This window comes from Gouania willdenowi, chromosome 7, assembly GCF_900634775.1.
Source record: "Gouania willdenowi chromosome 7, fGouWil2.1, whole genome shotgun sequence".
Classification (NCBI taxonomy): domain Eukaryota; kingdom Metazoa; phylum Chordata; class Actinopteri; order Blenniiformes; family Gobiesocidae; genus Gouania; species Gouania willdenowi.
In genome coordinates, this window is record NC_041050.1 from 11,902,268 (window position 1) to 11,917,281 (window position 15,014).

The 15,014-nt window shown below is 35.7% G+C and overlaps 2 protein-coding genes across 2 annotated transcripts; one reads left to right on the forward strand and one right to left on the reverse strand.

Moving 5' to 3' along the window:
* Positions 1 to 3,194: 3,194 nt before the first annotated feature.
* Positions 3,195 to 9,023, reverse strand: LOC114466572 (protein SSUH2 homolog). Its single transcript, XM_028452111.1, has 13 exons — positions 8,797 to 9,023; positions 8,614 to 8,696; positions 7,778 to 7,879; positions 6,673 to 6,748; positions 6,415 to 6,544; positions 6,207 to 6,267; positions 5,710 to 5,831; positions 5,571 to 5,633; positions 5,320 to 5,417; positions 5,074 to 5,166; positions 4,520 to 4,625; positions 4,153 to 4,260; positions 3,195 to 4,044 (listed from the first exon to the last, which is right to left on the reverse strand). Exons 1-13 carry the CDS (start codon positions 8,919 to 8,921, stop codon positions 3,904 to 3,906), a joined length of 1,308 nt encoding a protein of 435 aa, XP_028307912.1. The 5' UTR covers positions 8,922 to 9,023; the 3' UTR covers positions 3,195 to 3,903.
* A 1,289-nt stretch (positions 9,024 to 10,312) lies between these two features.
* Positions 10,313 to 14,023, forward strand: rpl32 (ribosomal protein L32). Its single transcript, XM_028453087.1, has 4 exons — positions 10,313 to 10,433; positions 11,242 to 11,342; positions 11,435 to 11,616; positions 13,856 to 14,023. Exons 2-4 carry the CDS (start codon positions 11,247 to 11,249, stop codon positions 13,983 to 13,985), a joined length of 408 nt encoding a protein of 135 aa, XP_028308888.1. The 5' UTR covers positions 10,313 to 10,433; positions 11,242 to 11,246; the 3' UTR covers positions 13,986 to 14,023.
* Positions 14,024 to 15,014: the final 991 nt, after the last annotated feature.

The window sequence follows — 15,014 nt, forward strand, 5'->3', positions numbered from 1 at the left end:
TTCCTGCTACACAGGATGGAACCCTCCACATGGGTCTAAACTGCGTCAATCCTACTTTGAGAGCTCAAACTAGGAGAAATAAAAAGGTAGAGATTTCATGGGAACAGGAATAAATTCGCATGTATAACGTTTGCATAACTGTCTATGTCAAGTTTTGGATTTAAAAATATGGTGACGTCCCACCATCCAACCAAGCTTCAATATCCCTTATACTTAGTTTAAACTTAAAGACAACTGTACAATAAATAAAAAATAAAAAAATACCCACCGGTCAACCATTTACTAAACACAACTATGTGATTTATGGTGTGCCCATTGTAAAGTTATGTTATGCATGTTAAATACACAGCAACTGTTCGCCACAAACCACGTTTAAAAAACTTATGTGAATTTTTGTTTCCGTTACCTTTGAACAAATTTACAGCAATAGTTCTGAAATGTGTGACGTTTATTTCTCATAAAAATAAAATGTCAATATTAAATCTAAATGTTAAATATCAAATCTAAATGTCAATGAGCTTTTATTTAGGTACTGCCGGTGAATTAGCATATTAGTTCAATATTTAGTTTCTCCCGTGACATTAAATTTGACAATTAACATTTTGATTTAACAATTAGATTTACATTTATATTCTTTTTGGACAAGAAAAAAAATCACAAATTTTCCAAATTATTGCTGTAAATCTGGTCAAAAGTAACGTAAAAAAAAATAAATAATTCACACATTTTTTAAACATGGTTTGTGGCTTAATGTTGCAAAAAGTTAGTATGGGCAACTTTACAATCAGCGCCCCATATATGAAGCACATTTTTTAAAATTATATATACACTTCATATACAAGTCAACACATTGCATATTTACTGTTAATTTCACAATGCTTTTCTTTAAGTTATACATTAGATTTTATTTTCATTACATTTTTTTTTCTTTTATCCCACAACCATGGCCCAGCCTATACGCAGACTAAGCGGTTGCTTAGGACCCCCCCTGGCCACTAGAGGGCCCCCAACCTGGCAACCCCACTTGCATGTTACTGGTACTGCTGAGCATTTCGTTCATCAAAACTGCAGGGCACATTTCCAGTAATCTGTTCATTCCAGACATGCATGTGTTTGTAATTACAATCACCAATACTCTTAAGCATGTTCATAAATTTTTCCTTACCCCTTTAGCACCGAAAGAATATCTGTAATATTACGTGAATATCTGTAAAAGTCATGTTTTTCTATTAGCTCTGTTTGCTAGCATAGCATCTCTTCTTAACTGCTAGAACAGCTGCATGACAACCGAACACTAGGTTACCAGCGCCCTCTGCTGGTCGAAACAAATATCTGCTGTAATTAGAGTACACTGACTAAAATTGAATATCTATTATGAAATAACTCATAGCTTTCATGTTGTAGGTTTGTCAATCACTAAACCTTCTGAGTTTCCTGGTTTTACCCCTTGGCCATATTTGCATTTTTTTTATTTATGTTCATTTGTTTTGCTTTTAAATGTGACCAGCAATGGCACAAGAACGCCTCACAGGTTTAGTAATAATAAGCATTAACCATCAGGTAGGAAAAGAGATCATTTACAATGATGTCATAAATGACTTTTTATCTCAGAAAGCAAGGAGGATAAAACTCTGACGAACCTAGCCAAAGCACTGCACAAATATTGCACCATATTTATTTACATTTTTTTAAATATTTTTCATTCTTTGCTTTATTTTTAAATATTTTATGTTGTTTAAAAACGTTGTTTTTTGCACTGTTTTTTGAACACGCTTTTACCAGTATGTTTATTGTTAAAGGAATTTCTATTGCAGCTCGACCTTTGCTTTAGTGTCCAACTATGTACAGTTTGCACCAAAAGAATGCAAAATTCTGAAACGCAAAAAAAAAATATAGTGAATAATGACCCCTATGTCAATGTTTACTGCTTATTTATTTGAATTCTTTCATTTTGTTTACTTTTTTGCACAATTGCACTGTACTTTGCTTTTACTGACTGTGAATAGTAGATTGGTTTTAGTCTATGTTTGACTTTGTAAAACAGACATTCTGTTTTTGTTAATTGACTCATGTGTTTGGTCAGCAGTGAGATGGAAATATTTCAGTTAACTTTTTGTTTACTTACATTCGGAGTGTTTACCTGTGTTCTCTGTTTGCTTTACTTGAATTTAAAAGCACTTAACTATTTCACTTGACTTTTGACACAGAACGATTGCATGTTACAAAAAATAAAAGCAGGAAGTGCAGAATGTCTTTGTCTTTTCAGTTTAAATTGAGGTTTGGAACCATCAAGTGTAAGTTTCAATCAACAAGAATGACAAATAGGTGTATATGCACCAAAATGTTTTTGCACTGTGGACCCCATATAATGATTTTGCTTAAGGCCCCCAAATGACCGGGGCTGGTCCTGCTCACAACCCTGAAAACAGGAGCAAGCAGGTCTGAAAAAGAATGGATCGATTTTCTTTTATATTTTTTTATGTACAGTTAGTTCCATATATATTTAGACCCTGACAAAAATATATTCTTTTTCCTTGTTTAATGAAACATAGTCCAATTATATTTATATAATGGACATGGCCATAAAGTGCAGACTCACAGCTTTCATATGAGGGTATCCACGTTCAGATTGCATGAAGAGCACTGGTGCTGCTACGTGCGTCAAAGACACGGCATTGCTTGAGTATAATGTCGTGTTGTGTACCTTTGGCACAGATCACTCTTGCAGGAATTACAGGTGACAATCCCCGAGGTGTCGTTCTTCTTTGTGAAAAAGCAGCCCAGCTCATCTCATCGCAAATTCATGAGTGGGGTAAGTTTGTTTACAGTGGCAGAATCAATAGCAGAATCGTAAAGGGTTTTTGTTGGCGAATCCAAAGAATCGTTTGACTACGAACCGGTTCCCAAACGAAACTGGTTAACAATGCACTTCCCTAACTGGGATATGAGTTTTTCCTCTTTTGTTTTTTTCTTCTTTAAGTTACTGGATCAGCGGAGACTTCACAGTGGTTCTCAGCCTTGCCCTCTACAGCTGATGGCCAGGTCACTGGCATGTTTGAAAATTTGAAACATTGTAGTGTTTCAAATTTGCATGTACAGTATATGTTTCCAGAGAAATGGGAAATTGCAATCTGATGGAGACAAAATGAAGCGATCAATCTTGAATCCCAAAGAGAGGGTTTGGCGTGACCTGGTTATTTGAAATTATTTATTTCGAATTATACTCTTCTTACAATATAGTAGGCCATACAAAGAATAAACTAATGTCCGCCTACCCTCGTACACCATTGACAGGATACCAATCCATCACAAAATTGAAACAAATATATAACATACACATATCTTAGATACATTAATTGATCAATTACACAAGTTGTACTGAAGAAAAACCAAGAGATCCCAGAGTAGCTTTCAGACATCAAATATCATTGGTTCACATTGGAAGGAAGAATTTTGGCACATTTTCATCTAATTTCCTTATGACAAGAGAAAACCAAAGATGACTAGATAAATATGGTTTAATATGTGAAACAAAGTGGTATAATTTGTTATAACTCTTATATGACATCACTCTACCTTTGACATGATATGAAAAGGAGGAAAAAGAAACAAACAAAAACCTGAATGGTCCGAAAAAGGACGGCATTTTCTCAGGGCTTGTGCCAATGTAGATACATAGAACAACGATCAAATACATCACATTAAAACGATATGGTGTGCCCATTGGATTTGCAGGATAACGTCTGGTGGCAGTGAAAGCTCAGTTGTGAGCAGTTTTTGAACAAACGTCGTCCCCTTTTTTGTACTCGGGTATTCCAAATATGCTGATATTATTTCTCCTACTCCTCCCTTCCATATCAGCCAGCCTGTCGCGGTTAATAGGCTCCTACACGACTTTTGCATTTACATTACCGAACAGCAACAAGTAGCGGGATAGTTCTCTGCATAGACTTTAAACTCATTTCCATAAACAAAGTACATGTGTGATTCTCTTTCCCACAAATAAGTGACCTTGGTGACGGGGATCAGCTCAATCGTGTGACACTGCAGACAACAAAGACAACCAAGAAGACAGAGAATCTAAATTAGATTTTTTTTTAAAAAAAACCTTTAATCATGAAGACATTTCTCATGATCCTAAAGTTTACACACCTGTTGTAGTATGCGTGATGTATTGGAAAATCTGCTCTTGTGTTCATTGACCAAACGCTGTGAGGCCTGCACCACCAAAGAATCTGGGAAGCCCATCACTGGGTGTACCTGCAACGGATGACCCCCAAATATCTTAATTGTTAGTTATTGTCAGTCTGCAAGATGTTATGTTTTTTATTTGTTTGTTTTACTTAAACTGGGCAACATGCATTTTCATGGTCACCTCCTATGTAGCTCAGAGCAATGTAAAACACAAAACTAAAAGTAAATATATACATTAATTAAAACCAATTTTTCCCCTGGGATTACTGAAATGATTCGGATTGATTTTAATTAAAAATACCTAATACCAAGATAATCTTTTTACCAAGTACTGAGAGTCCCTGTACAGCTCTTGGCCAGACACTGTGCTCAGGTTGGCCACCTGAAGTCCACTCGACTGTTCCACAATGTAGTCATCAGAGTTGTTGGTCCTGTAAATAACATAAAAAATTAAACTTTGCTTTTTTAAAAAGCAGTACACACCAATGTTTCATCAACTTAACCAGTGTTGACCAACTGCTGGTATTTTATAGTGTTTTAGTTCCTTATTTACTGTATTTGTCCTTCTTTGCTTCTATTTTCATTTAATTATGAATGGTGGTTTGTCCTGTCATTTGTTAAGCAACTGCAGATTAAATTGAGGCTTTTTTGTAAACTCTGGTTCATATGGAGAATTGTTTTATTCATGTAAAATATCACTAAAATACTTTCTTATTTGCAAATTATCCCTTTTTTTTTTAAAAAAATGTTCTCATTTAGCATCTGGAAAATTGCTCCACCAAAATGTAGTTTTAAATTATTTGATGACAATAAAGATTTAGACTTGTCGTTTTATTCCCGTAAGTTCTTAATAAGTTAACCATTTGGGTAAAATATTACCAATTTATTGTAAGGTTGATGTAGACCAAAAGTTGTCCTTTTCCCAGACATATGTCACACTGCGTTGATCCCTGCCCATTACAATGATAGCATCTGTAAAACAAAGCAAAAAATGTTACATCTACCCAACAAGCATGATACAAACATAAGCACTATCATATATTAAAGTTTTTTTTTATATATTATAATATTTTGGTCTAATATTGTAATAAGTGAGTGTTTTGTTTAAAAATAATTACAGCATACTTTTGTCTTCCTCTGCCTCTGCAGACAAGACATTGGCCACCTCCATTACTGGCTGATCCAAAACGGAAACCAGATCCACTGCATGCCCCGCAGAATCTCTGTTTAGGAGGTAATTTATTTATTTCTTTATTTTAATAATATGAATATTAATATTTGTTTTTCATTTCAAAAATAAAATAATCTGGTTGTGCTAACATGGTGTCCCACTTAAGGTCATCTGTTCACTGAGGCCTGTGGAAAAAAACACTTACATTACCAGCACCTGCACAGACTGTACAAGGTTTCCGACCCATTCCCACGCAGCCATGGCAGGGCTGGAAAAACAAATGTTATACTATCAAATTTATTTTCCATTTTCAAAACCAATTACCACTGGTCCCCATTCTATACCTTCACAGACGACGTATAGGGAACTTTGATTGTGTCTTCGGCATTCAGAAAGAACTTAGGGGTTTGGACACCAATATCCCAGGGCCCTGGTGGTGGCTGAGTAAATGCATCCACTGGCTGGCCTAAACCCAGGAAGTTAAAAATCATCAGACAGTCTACAATAATCCCACAATACTTACAATAATATTTTATCAGATAAAAATCATACATCTCAAAGATCAATGAATCGAACATAATTTACTCCAAAAAAAAAAGGAAAAAGGTAAAAAAAAAAGCTTGTTTTCATCTCCATCTCCACTTCTATGCTTCCGTCTCTACATCCCACAATGCAATGTGCAAATGGAGTGTTTGCAGTGGCAATTTCAAACTTTCCATGGATTTATCTGATGCATAATGATCATGGGTTGCAGCTTTATTTAAACCTTAGACTTGAGCATTATAAAAACATAAATGTATGTTTGTCGAGACAAAAGCCGTAAAGATAAACACTGATTTACCAACGTAGGGCTCGTGATTCCACTCTGTCGATCTAGATTCAGTAAATGTTTCCAGGCGGTACTAAAAGAAAAATATAGATTCAATGGTTGAAAAACACATGTATAAATCATTGTCAAGGTATGAGTCTGAGCAGGTAACCGACTAATGTTATTTAGTCAAGAATTCTGTTTAAACAATCATATGTGCCAATAGTCAGCTTCCTCTTACCCTGTAAGTATTGAAGGCCTCCATGTTAGTGATTACACCATCTTTTGCTGGTGCAGAACTGTAGCAACATTTACTGGAGGCGTATAGGATCAACGCCTCACGAGCAGTTTCTTCAGTTATCGATGGGATACTGGCAGAAGTGAAAGGATGTTATTCAGTTGATTATGAGACCATTTCTAGGGCCACATGATGAAAATTGTTTTTGCAATATCTTAAGCAATAATGCCAGGGGGAAAAAGTATAAGGTAAAATGCTTACGTCCAATCTGGCATTTGAGGTGCAGGTTCAGGCTGAAGAACCGGGTCAGCAGGCATTGGAGGTGGCAGACATCCACCTCCAGGAAATAGTGAAAGGATACTTTATTCACTTAGTTAACTAAAGTAAGGAATCTTAAACATAAAATATTGTATAATAAGCCGTTGAACGCTGCATTAGCCTAGCATTAGCCTAGCATTAACATTAACCTAGCATTAGCCTAGCATTAACATTAACCTAGCATTAACATTAACCTAGCATTAACATTAACCTAGCATTAACATTAACCTAGCATTAACATTAACCTAGCATTATGAGCATAGCATTGCATTAGCATTGCATAAACATTAACATTAGCATAGCATAGCATAGCATAGCATAGCATAGCATAGCATAGCATAGCATAGCATAAACTTATCAAAGCAATAACAGACAGCTGAACATGTTAAAGGTTGAATGGTCGAAGTCGGTTGAAGAATGACTGAACAGCTAAAGTTCAAAGTTGAAGGTTCAAAAAAAAAAAGTTAAATTAAATGTTGTTGAAAATGTCTAATGTGGATGGAAAAATGAAAAAAGAAAAAGTAAAAAAAAAAAAAAAAAAAGCAAATACATAAGATTGATTGTAAACTTAAGAGCACCTGAAGTAATAAGTATGTGTGTTGCAACATTGGAGAAAAAAACCCACTCTAATATCATTTACCATCAATGTTCATTGTTCATCCACAAGTGCAACACCTAGTGGAAGCCAACTGATCTGAAATCAACTATGAACTTCTCATTGAAGGAGGTGTGCGCGCAGATATTGTTTTATATTCCCCTGCATTTATTTTTTATTATAGCAAGATTTTGACCAAGACCTTACGCCATAAAAGATTCCATTAAATCTTGGAGTGGACCGGGATCATTATATGGCTTCGGGATCATTTTCAAAAATTGAAAACTCATCATCAGCAAAATTTCAAAAATGATGATGCCGGTTTGTTATTGACAAAACATTGTGAAATTTGACTCGGTTGTGTTGGGTTGATATGAGTCCTGATCTGCATGTCATATTTTTTATGTTAATGCAGATAATTGAAACTTAAATTGAAATAGCAGCAGCCTCTACCTCCACCTTCTGCCACAGTCCCTTCATAGCCTGGTATGCTGTCAAACATGCTTGCTGGAGGAGTCCTGTGGCCGCCCAACGCTGCGGGTGGGGCAAACATGGCTGGAAAAAACAAGAAGAAGCAGTTTATTCACATGTTTAAAACGTGGGAAAACTTGTGACTTATGTTAAGTTTGTAAATTTTATTTTTTATTTTTATTTATTCAGTTTATTTCCGACATGGCTACATTCACTTTTTTTTTTTTTTTTTTTACATTTTTTGTACATGCCGAAAAAGGAGACGAGAGAAGCAGTTTGCTTATCTGGGTCCCGTCCCCTGTTTTACCATCGCAAATTTACATGGGTTTACATGTCTCTCTGGTCAAACATTCTTGAGTTGTTCTGAACAGTCCTTTCTTGTGTATTCTCATCTGTAGTCAGTGTTGTCTTGTTTTTATTCCTCTTCCTCTCTATCGTTGTTTGTGTTGGCTCTGTTCCCTGCCAGACGTTGTTAGCATTCTTCCAGTTCAAGAATAGTTCCTCTTTCGAAGTTGTTTGGAAGTTTTTTGTTTTTTTTTTTTCCCTTTTCATCCATAATGTCACCACTTGGGAATGTCTCTTTTGCTAATTAATAAACAATAAGTTGCACTGATGCAGGACAGAGAAACTTCTAAACAACTCTTAACTCCTACCTTTAAATGCACTGTACCTCAATTGACCTGTAAGTCATAAGTGACGTCACTCAGATTCTTCAGGAGAAGCCAAAAAACATTACACACTTTTCATATGAATAATGGATAATATATAATAGTAAAATAACTGTTTAAATCTACATAAGTTAAACATCCGTGGCTTACCATGCCCTCTTCCGGCTGTGGGCAATGTGGGCAACGTGGGCATATACCCAGGGTTAAAAGTTCCGTATGGCCCACCCGGAGGGCTGAAAGTAACGGGAAATGAAAGTTTTATCAAGGAACTGGGAATATAACACAAAACAATTTTAAATTAAAATGCGAAAAAGATGAACACGCTACACTTACCTAACAGGCTGATACCCCGTCCATTCACTCACGACAGGAGTGACACAAGCAGGCCTTACAGTGGGAACCATGGGTGGGCCGGCCCCATGATGTTGGTGCTGCGCGTGCCGGTGGTGATCAGCCATCTAGACTGCTTCAATCCCTTTCAGAGCTCTAGCACAGATAAACTAGAGGAAATTGCTTTCAGTATGTGAGGAAGTAGACAACTAAATTCCACGTACACACCAAAGGGTGTGTACGTACAACTATTTTGCATAACAATAGTGGTTATTATTCCACTCTAAATCAGAGGTGAACATATCCTTCTTTGGCAAACATGTAATAACAATGTAATGTAGAATTCATGGTGCAATTCAGCCCAGGATAATCCAGACCAAATACAAAGCAGTTTGATTACAAGTTGTCAACAACAATGTTGTGCCCTAGTTTGCACTTCCTCATACAAATGATATGTAAGGCACTTACATTATCCAAGCAATAAATGACAGATATCAGTCCCTGTAGGATATGTTCTTACTTTTCCTTGATTTTGTGGAAAAATTGGGAGGTCTTTGAACAATTTGGTATTGAAACTGACTTCCATCAGTGATGTAAGCATTGGGGAGCTGTTGGCACTGCCAAATAATGTGGAGTTTCATAAAATGTGTGTGTTTGGAAGGACTGAAATATCTGTCTGAATTATTTGATAATTTACATAATTCATGTTTGGCCTGTCATTTTTACTTTCTCTTGCAGGCCGATATCAATGCTCTAAAGCAGGATTTGTCAAATGGGGGTATGTGGGGGTTTTTCAAGATGGCGGCGTGAGAGAAGGTTGTGACTGGGAGAGCTGTGGGGGTAACTCAATGTTGTAGTTGGACCAAGGGGCCAAAAAAGTTTGAGAACCACTCAAATTGGTCCCTCGGGCCCCTCGAGTTTCAGCATTAGCCCAGCAAATTTAACCAAATAAAGTTAATGAAATTAGACAGTAGTGTCAAACATTCTGTGCTAGATGTGTTTATACAGTACTATATCTAAAATAAAATAAAAAAAAATGTAGGGTGGCTTGTCTACGGGAAGAAAAATAAAGTTCAACACCTTAAGCTCGTCGGGAGGGTAAGTTGGAGAGGGAAGCTGAGATTCCAGCCAAATTGTTTATAAGGTGGAAACACATTTTAAACAAATTCTACTAAAGAATGCAATAGTAATGTTTTTAAAATGAAACAATTCAATGTTTTATTAATTAAAATAAATAAATAAAAACAATTGGATCATTTATGTTAAATTACAGGTATTGCTGTACAACTTCAAAATGGATATTTTTTTAATGTAAAGATTAACAAAGCAAATGTTTTGGACTCTTAATCATTGTTAGTAATAGTTTTGTAAAACACATTTTGGCTAATTCCCGTTTATGTGTACAACTTCCAAATTGATAACTGAAGTAGCAGTGTCCAGATAGGTAACAATTGGTATTAAAGTCTATAATGAAGTTATATAATAATATTTTATTATTTCAACTTCTTACATGTCAGTAAATGTCAAGAAGCTCGTTCAAGTACAGAAACTACAGTACCCATAAGGCATTGCATCACTCCCGGAAGTCCTTTTTCTTCCTTTCCGCCATCGCTGAAACCCTTTCGGATTCGCATCGGCGGGTGAGTTCACTCAATCTAACTCAATCTGTAATATTTAGCCAAATAAATGGCCATCCTTTTGATGCTTGTTGACTGTTAGCTCACATTCTTTGTTTTTATACTTAAATCGACAGCTTCCAATAAGTTACATTCCCCTAAATTGCTATTGTGGTGTTCAGTGCGCACTAGGAGCTAACATGGTTTCTGTGTTCAGTCATGGCCTGACTTAACCACGAAAAACCGTTGTCTGCTAATTATTTAATATAGTCATTTGTCATTAACAATTTGCGTGTGTAGGGGCACAGGCCCAACTTTAAATATAAAGAAGGAAGACGCCGTATTGTAAACACGTTTAGCCGGTCTACTGAATGCAAACAGCACTGAGGCTAACATAAGCTAGCACGCTTGCTTGTCCCTTTACTATGAAATTCTCGCCAATTTATTTTACCAATTTACTGTTCTATTAGTTCCCTTTGCAGTGAGAAACTATTCCCGTGCATGCGTTGAAGGCAGGTGTGTTGGAGCAGAGAGATGTCTAATAAATGCTGGATTAGGGACCTGAGGACCCCTGAAGTAAAGCATTTGGCTGCTGACTGAGCGTTGTATATACAGACTTTATCCCCTGCATCAGCACATATTTAATGGTGCCCAGATTTTAAGTTAAAATGCACAACCTTCAGATAAATTTGGAGTGTTGTTTTCTTAATATTTGTTATTGATCATACTACTTTGTAGTTGAAATGGCTTTTCTCCTCTGAATATGTAGCATAATCTACCTTTAGATTCAGTGACCTCTCATTTTAAATATCTATTGTCTTTGTGTTCCTAGTCATCATGGCAGCCATCAGACCTTTGACGAAACCTAAGATCGTCAAGAAGCGAACCAAGAAGTTTATCCGTCACCAATCTGACCGATATGTCAAGATTGCGGTAAGTCTAAAAAATAAAGACCATGACAAGCGTGTTGCTTTGATTTTGACCAATTTTGTTTTTAGTAATAACAATCGTCTTTCTGCCCACAGAAAAACTGGCGTAAGCCCAGAGGTATTGACAACAGGGTTCGTCGTAGGTTCAAGGGTCAGATGCTGATGCCCAATATTGGTTATGGTAGCAACAAAAAGACCAAGTACATGCTGCCATCTGGATTCAAGAAGTTCCTCGTGCACAATGTTAAGGAGCTGGAGGTCCTGATGATGAGCAACAAGTATGTAGTAATTTCTTATGTCTGTAACAATTTTTCACCTTTAATACTGAACAGTTATATAGTCTCAATGTTGACAGTGAAGAAATATTGCAATTCTCTTTTTATTAACTACATATACAAGAAAAATTAGGTTTCATTCAAAGGTTTTTTTCTTCTATTGTGCATGGTTTAAATTAATTTAGCACTAATTTTCAGTTTGTGATTGTTAAGACTAATAAGCAGAAATCTTTTACTGTAATATTTTATACAATTTTAATATAACTATTCAAGCACCACTAGGTGTTAACCACATCCAATGATTAATAGGATATAGATGGCAGTAAATTAGCTTACAGTGACCATTGTCATTTCATGTGAAATGCAATATTGGAGGAAAAACATTGACACTAGCATTAATACAGGTCTGCATGACCCCACAAAATGCTTAAAATTATAGTTACATTTATTACAGATTGAATAAGAAATGCATCGAAGTACTTCATAAACCCGCTCTTGTAAACATCCAACCCCAGTGAAACATCCAACGAGGCCAGTGGCTCCGTAACTGAACTAGTCTGAGGTGGACTTGAACAGGTTGAACACTGGTCCTCTTACATGTTTAGTGCAGCTGCTAAACATTCCTTTCTCAAACAATGTCTCCAATTGTTCCAATGCTCCACTTTTTCAATGTTGTGTACACTACGTACTCGACTGTATTGCGATATATGAAAAGTTGATATTATAAATAAAACCGCTGGTATTCGATATGAACCGATATACCACTCAAACCTGCCCCATAACAAGCCATGACTCATGCTGTCCTGAGAGAAAAGACAAAAGTTTGTGCAGCTTTGTGTTTGTGTTTGTGTGGTCCAATCACTTTTACCCAGAATCCCTTCCTTGGTAATTTATTGAGAAAATAGTATCTATAGCCATTTTGAAAAACAATATCCAATGAATTTTTGTCTGGTATGCCAAGCCTTTGTTGGCATCAAAATTTTAACTTATGTATTATTGCAGAGATGTTACTTCTGATCAATATCATAATTTAGGATGAATAGTAAAGTAGCCGTTAAACTTGTTTTTTTTTTTTTGTTTGTTTTTTTGCTTTTCCTGATTTGTGTGGTCAAATGTTAAGTTAAGTTTGTGGATTTCATTGAGAATTAATGTTTTTGATTAATTTCTGGACGTCAAATGTCACTTGTTGGCACCAATTGTATTAGGTGGGCGCAAACTCGTTTGACAAAAATGTCCAAGTCTAAAAACGCTCACTTAAATTACAATATTTGAAATGTATTTCCTTTTTGCATTGTTAAAAAGGGCGTGTGCTTTTCTAAGATACTTATTTTTGGTTGAGCTTCTTTTGGAATTTTAGCTTAGTGAGTACACATTTTTATAACATTGATTATATGTTAGAGAATTTGTGTGCATGTATTATGATACATTTTCTGTATTAAACACCGTGTCATGTTGACAAGCAGCTTCAGACACACTCATTTCATCCACTAGTTTTTTTTACTTTCCCTGGAATATCCAAAAAATCACGACTGATAGTGAGGTTCAGAACTTTTTAGTATTTACTAAAATAGATTTTCTTCGATTTGACTTGAAGATTATTAGTAGTGGAGCGGTGAGCGTTTGTCATCCGTATTCTTGGATTGTGAGAATATATGATGCAGGAGATATTCCAAATATCTTGGATCAAATGTCATTGGCTCTGAAATCAGTGTACTTCAGTATTAATGTGTACATGTACAAAGTAAAGCCAGGTGTAGACATATACTTGTACTCCCATTATTTTTTTGCACATCAGGATTGCTTTACTTGGACATTTACGTACAAAGTTAAACAATCTATTTATGTAGCATTCATCTTCAAAGTAAAACCCACTCTGTTTTTTTAAATAGTGGATGCAGATCTAATTAATAGCCTTAAGTCCCATTGCCTTAAAGCACTGCTACTGCTACTCTGCTAATAGATGTGTGGAGATATAACACAAGTGTCTTTTCCTGCACCTCTTGTTACTGTGGTCATTATTTGAGCAAATAAAAGGTTATAATTATATGAAGTGAGGGTTTCATTAATATTTTTCTCATTGGTGATCCATAAACTGGAGGAATGTTGTCGATGTTTAAACTTTTTCAAGTTAAGTAAAGAACGGAGAAAAAGTATTTGCATTATCACGTATAGTTTTGGGTTCTAATGGTATGTACATAAATTGATGCACATTATTTCATTGTTGTTTTCTCCTCCACTGTAGGACTCACTGTGCTGAGATCGCCCACAATATCTCCTCCAAGAACAGAAAGCTGATTGTGGAGAGGGCAGCTCAGTTGGCCATCAAGATCACCAACCCCAACGCCAGACTTAGGAGCGAAGAGAATGAATAAACTGGGAGTCCGAAATAAAAAAAATGTATAATTGTAAACGCTTGCTTGATTGTTTTTTTTTTTATCTTAGTCTTTATGATTAATACTGGGTTTAAAAACCAAATACCTATTTCTATAGATCTGGTTTAGACTACAACTGTAGATGTTCTGGGCTCTTAAGTCAAAGAATATAAACGTAATGGATTTTAAACTAAATTTAGACTGATCATTTCAATTCTAACATTATTCTCACTGAGGGTGGAAAATGATTAAATGTCTAAGTACAGGAGGCTGTCATGAATAATTATGAATTATTTTAATGAGTTATTTTTGTTTTGCATGGGTGTTGTAAATGGTAAAACAGTCCCATGTGAGTTGGTGTCTGCACTGATTGCTGTTCAGCTGGTTCTATTCTCCCTTGGGTGAATGGGAGCTGTACCCTGCCTCATTCCAGATGAATGAATGCTGGAATAGAACAAAAGGGACAAGATGCCCGAAGAGAAGCAGCGACCCATACCTTAAACATACATTTATATCAACATTGTTTCTCTTCCAGCACATCATCTAGGCTAGTTTAGTAAAAGTGTATATTTTTTACACATTTGTTTTGAGGAAATAGTGACTGTTCAGTTGTGGGTTTTTTTCAGTTGGATATTGTTTGAAATGTGGTAGTACTGTTTGGTTTATGCTGGCTTTAGCTGTTCAAATAACAAAGGTCAACACATTTTAATTCACTGTCCTGCTGTGTAGAATGCTTTATAGTATATTTTCAGTAGTTGGTGTCAGCCCTCATGCTTTGGAAATGTATTCTATTGACAGGTTTATGTTAAAGTAATGCATAGACATCATACTAATTACCTTATTCAGAGACCTTTAGCAAGACCAATAGTTATTTCATGAAAGTTTATAATCAGGCATTAATACAGATGGAGCCCTAGTGTTTTTCTTCATAAATTTAAACCTTTCATGTGTGAATTACGAAAACCTTAGTCAATGTTTTCGTGTTTTTATTAGCTTTTAGGCATATAAAATCAATTTTCTATTTTGTTT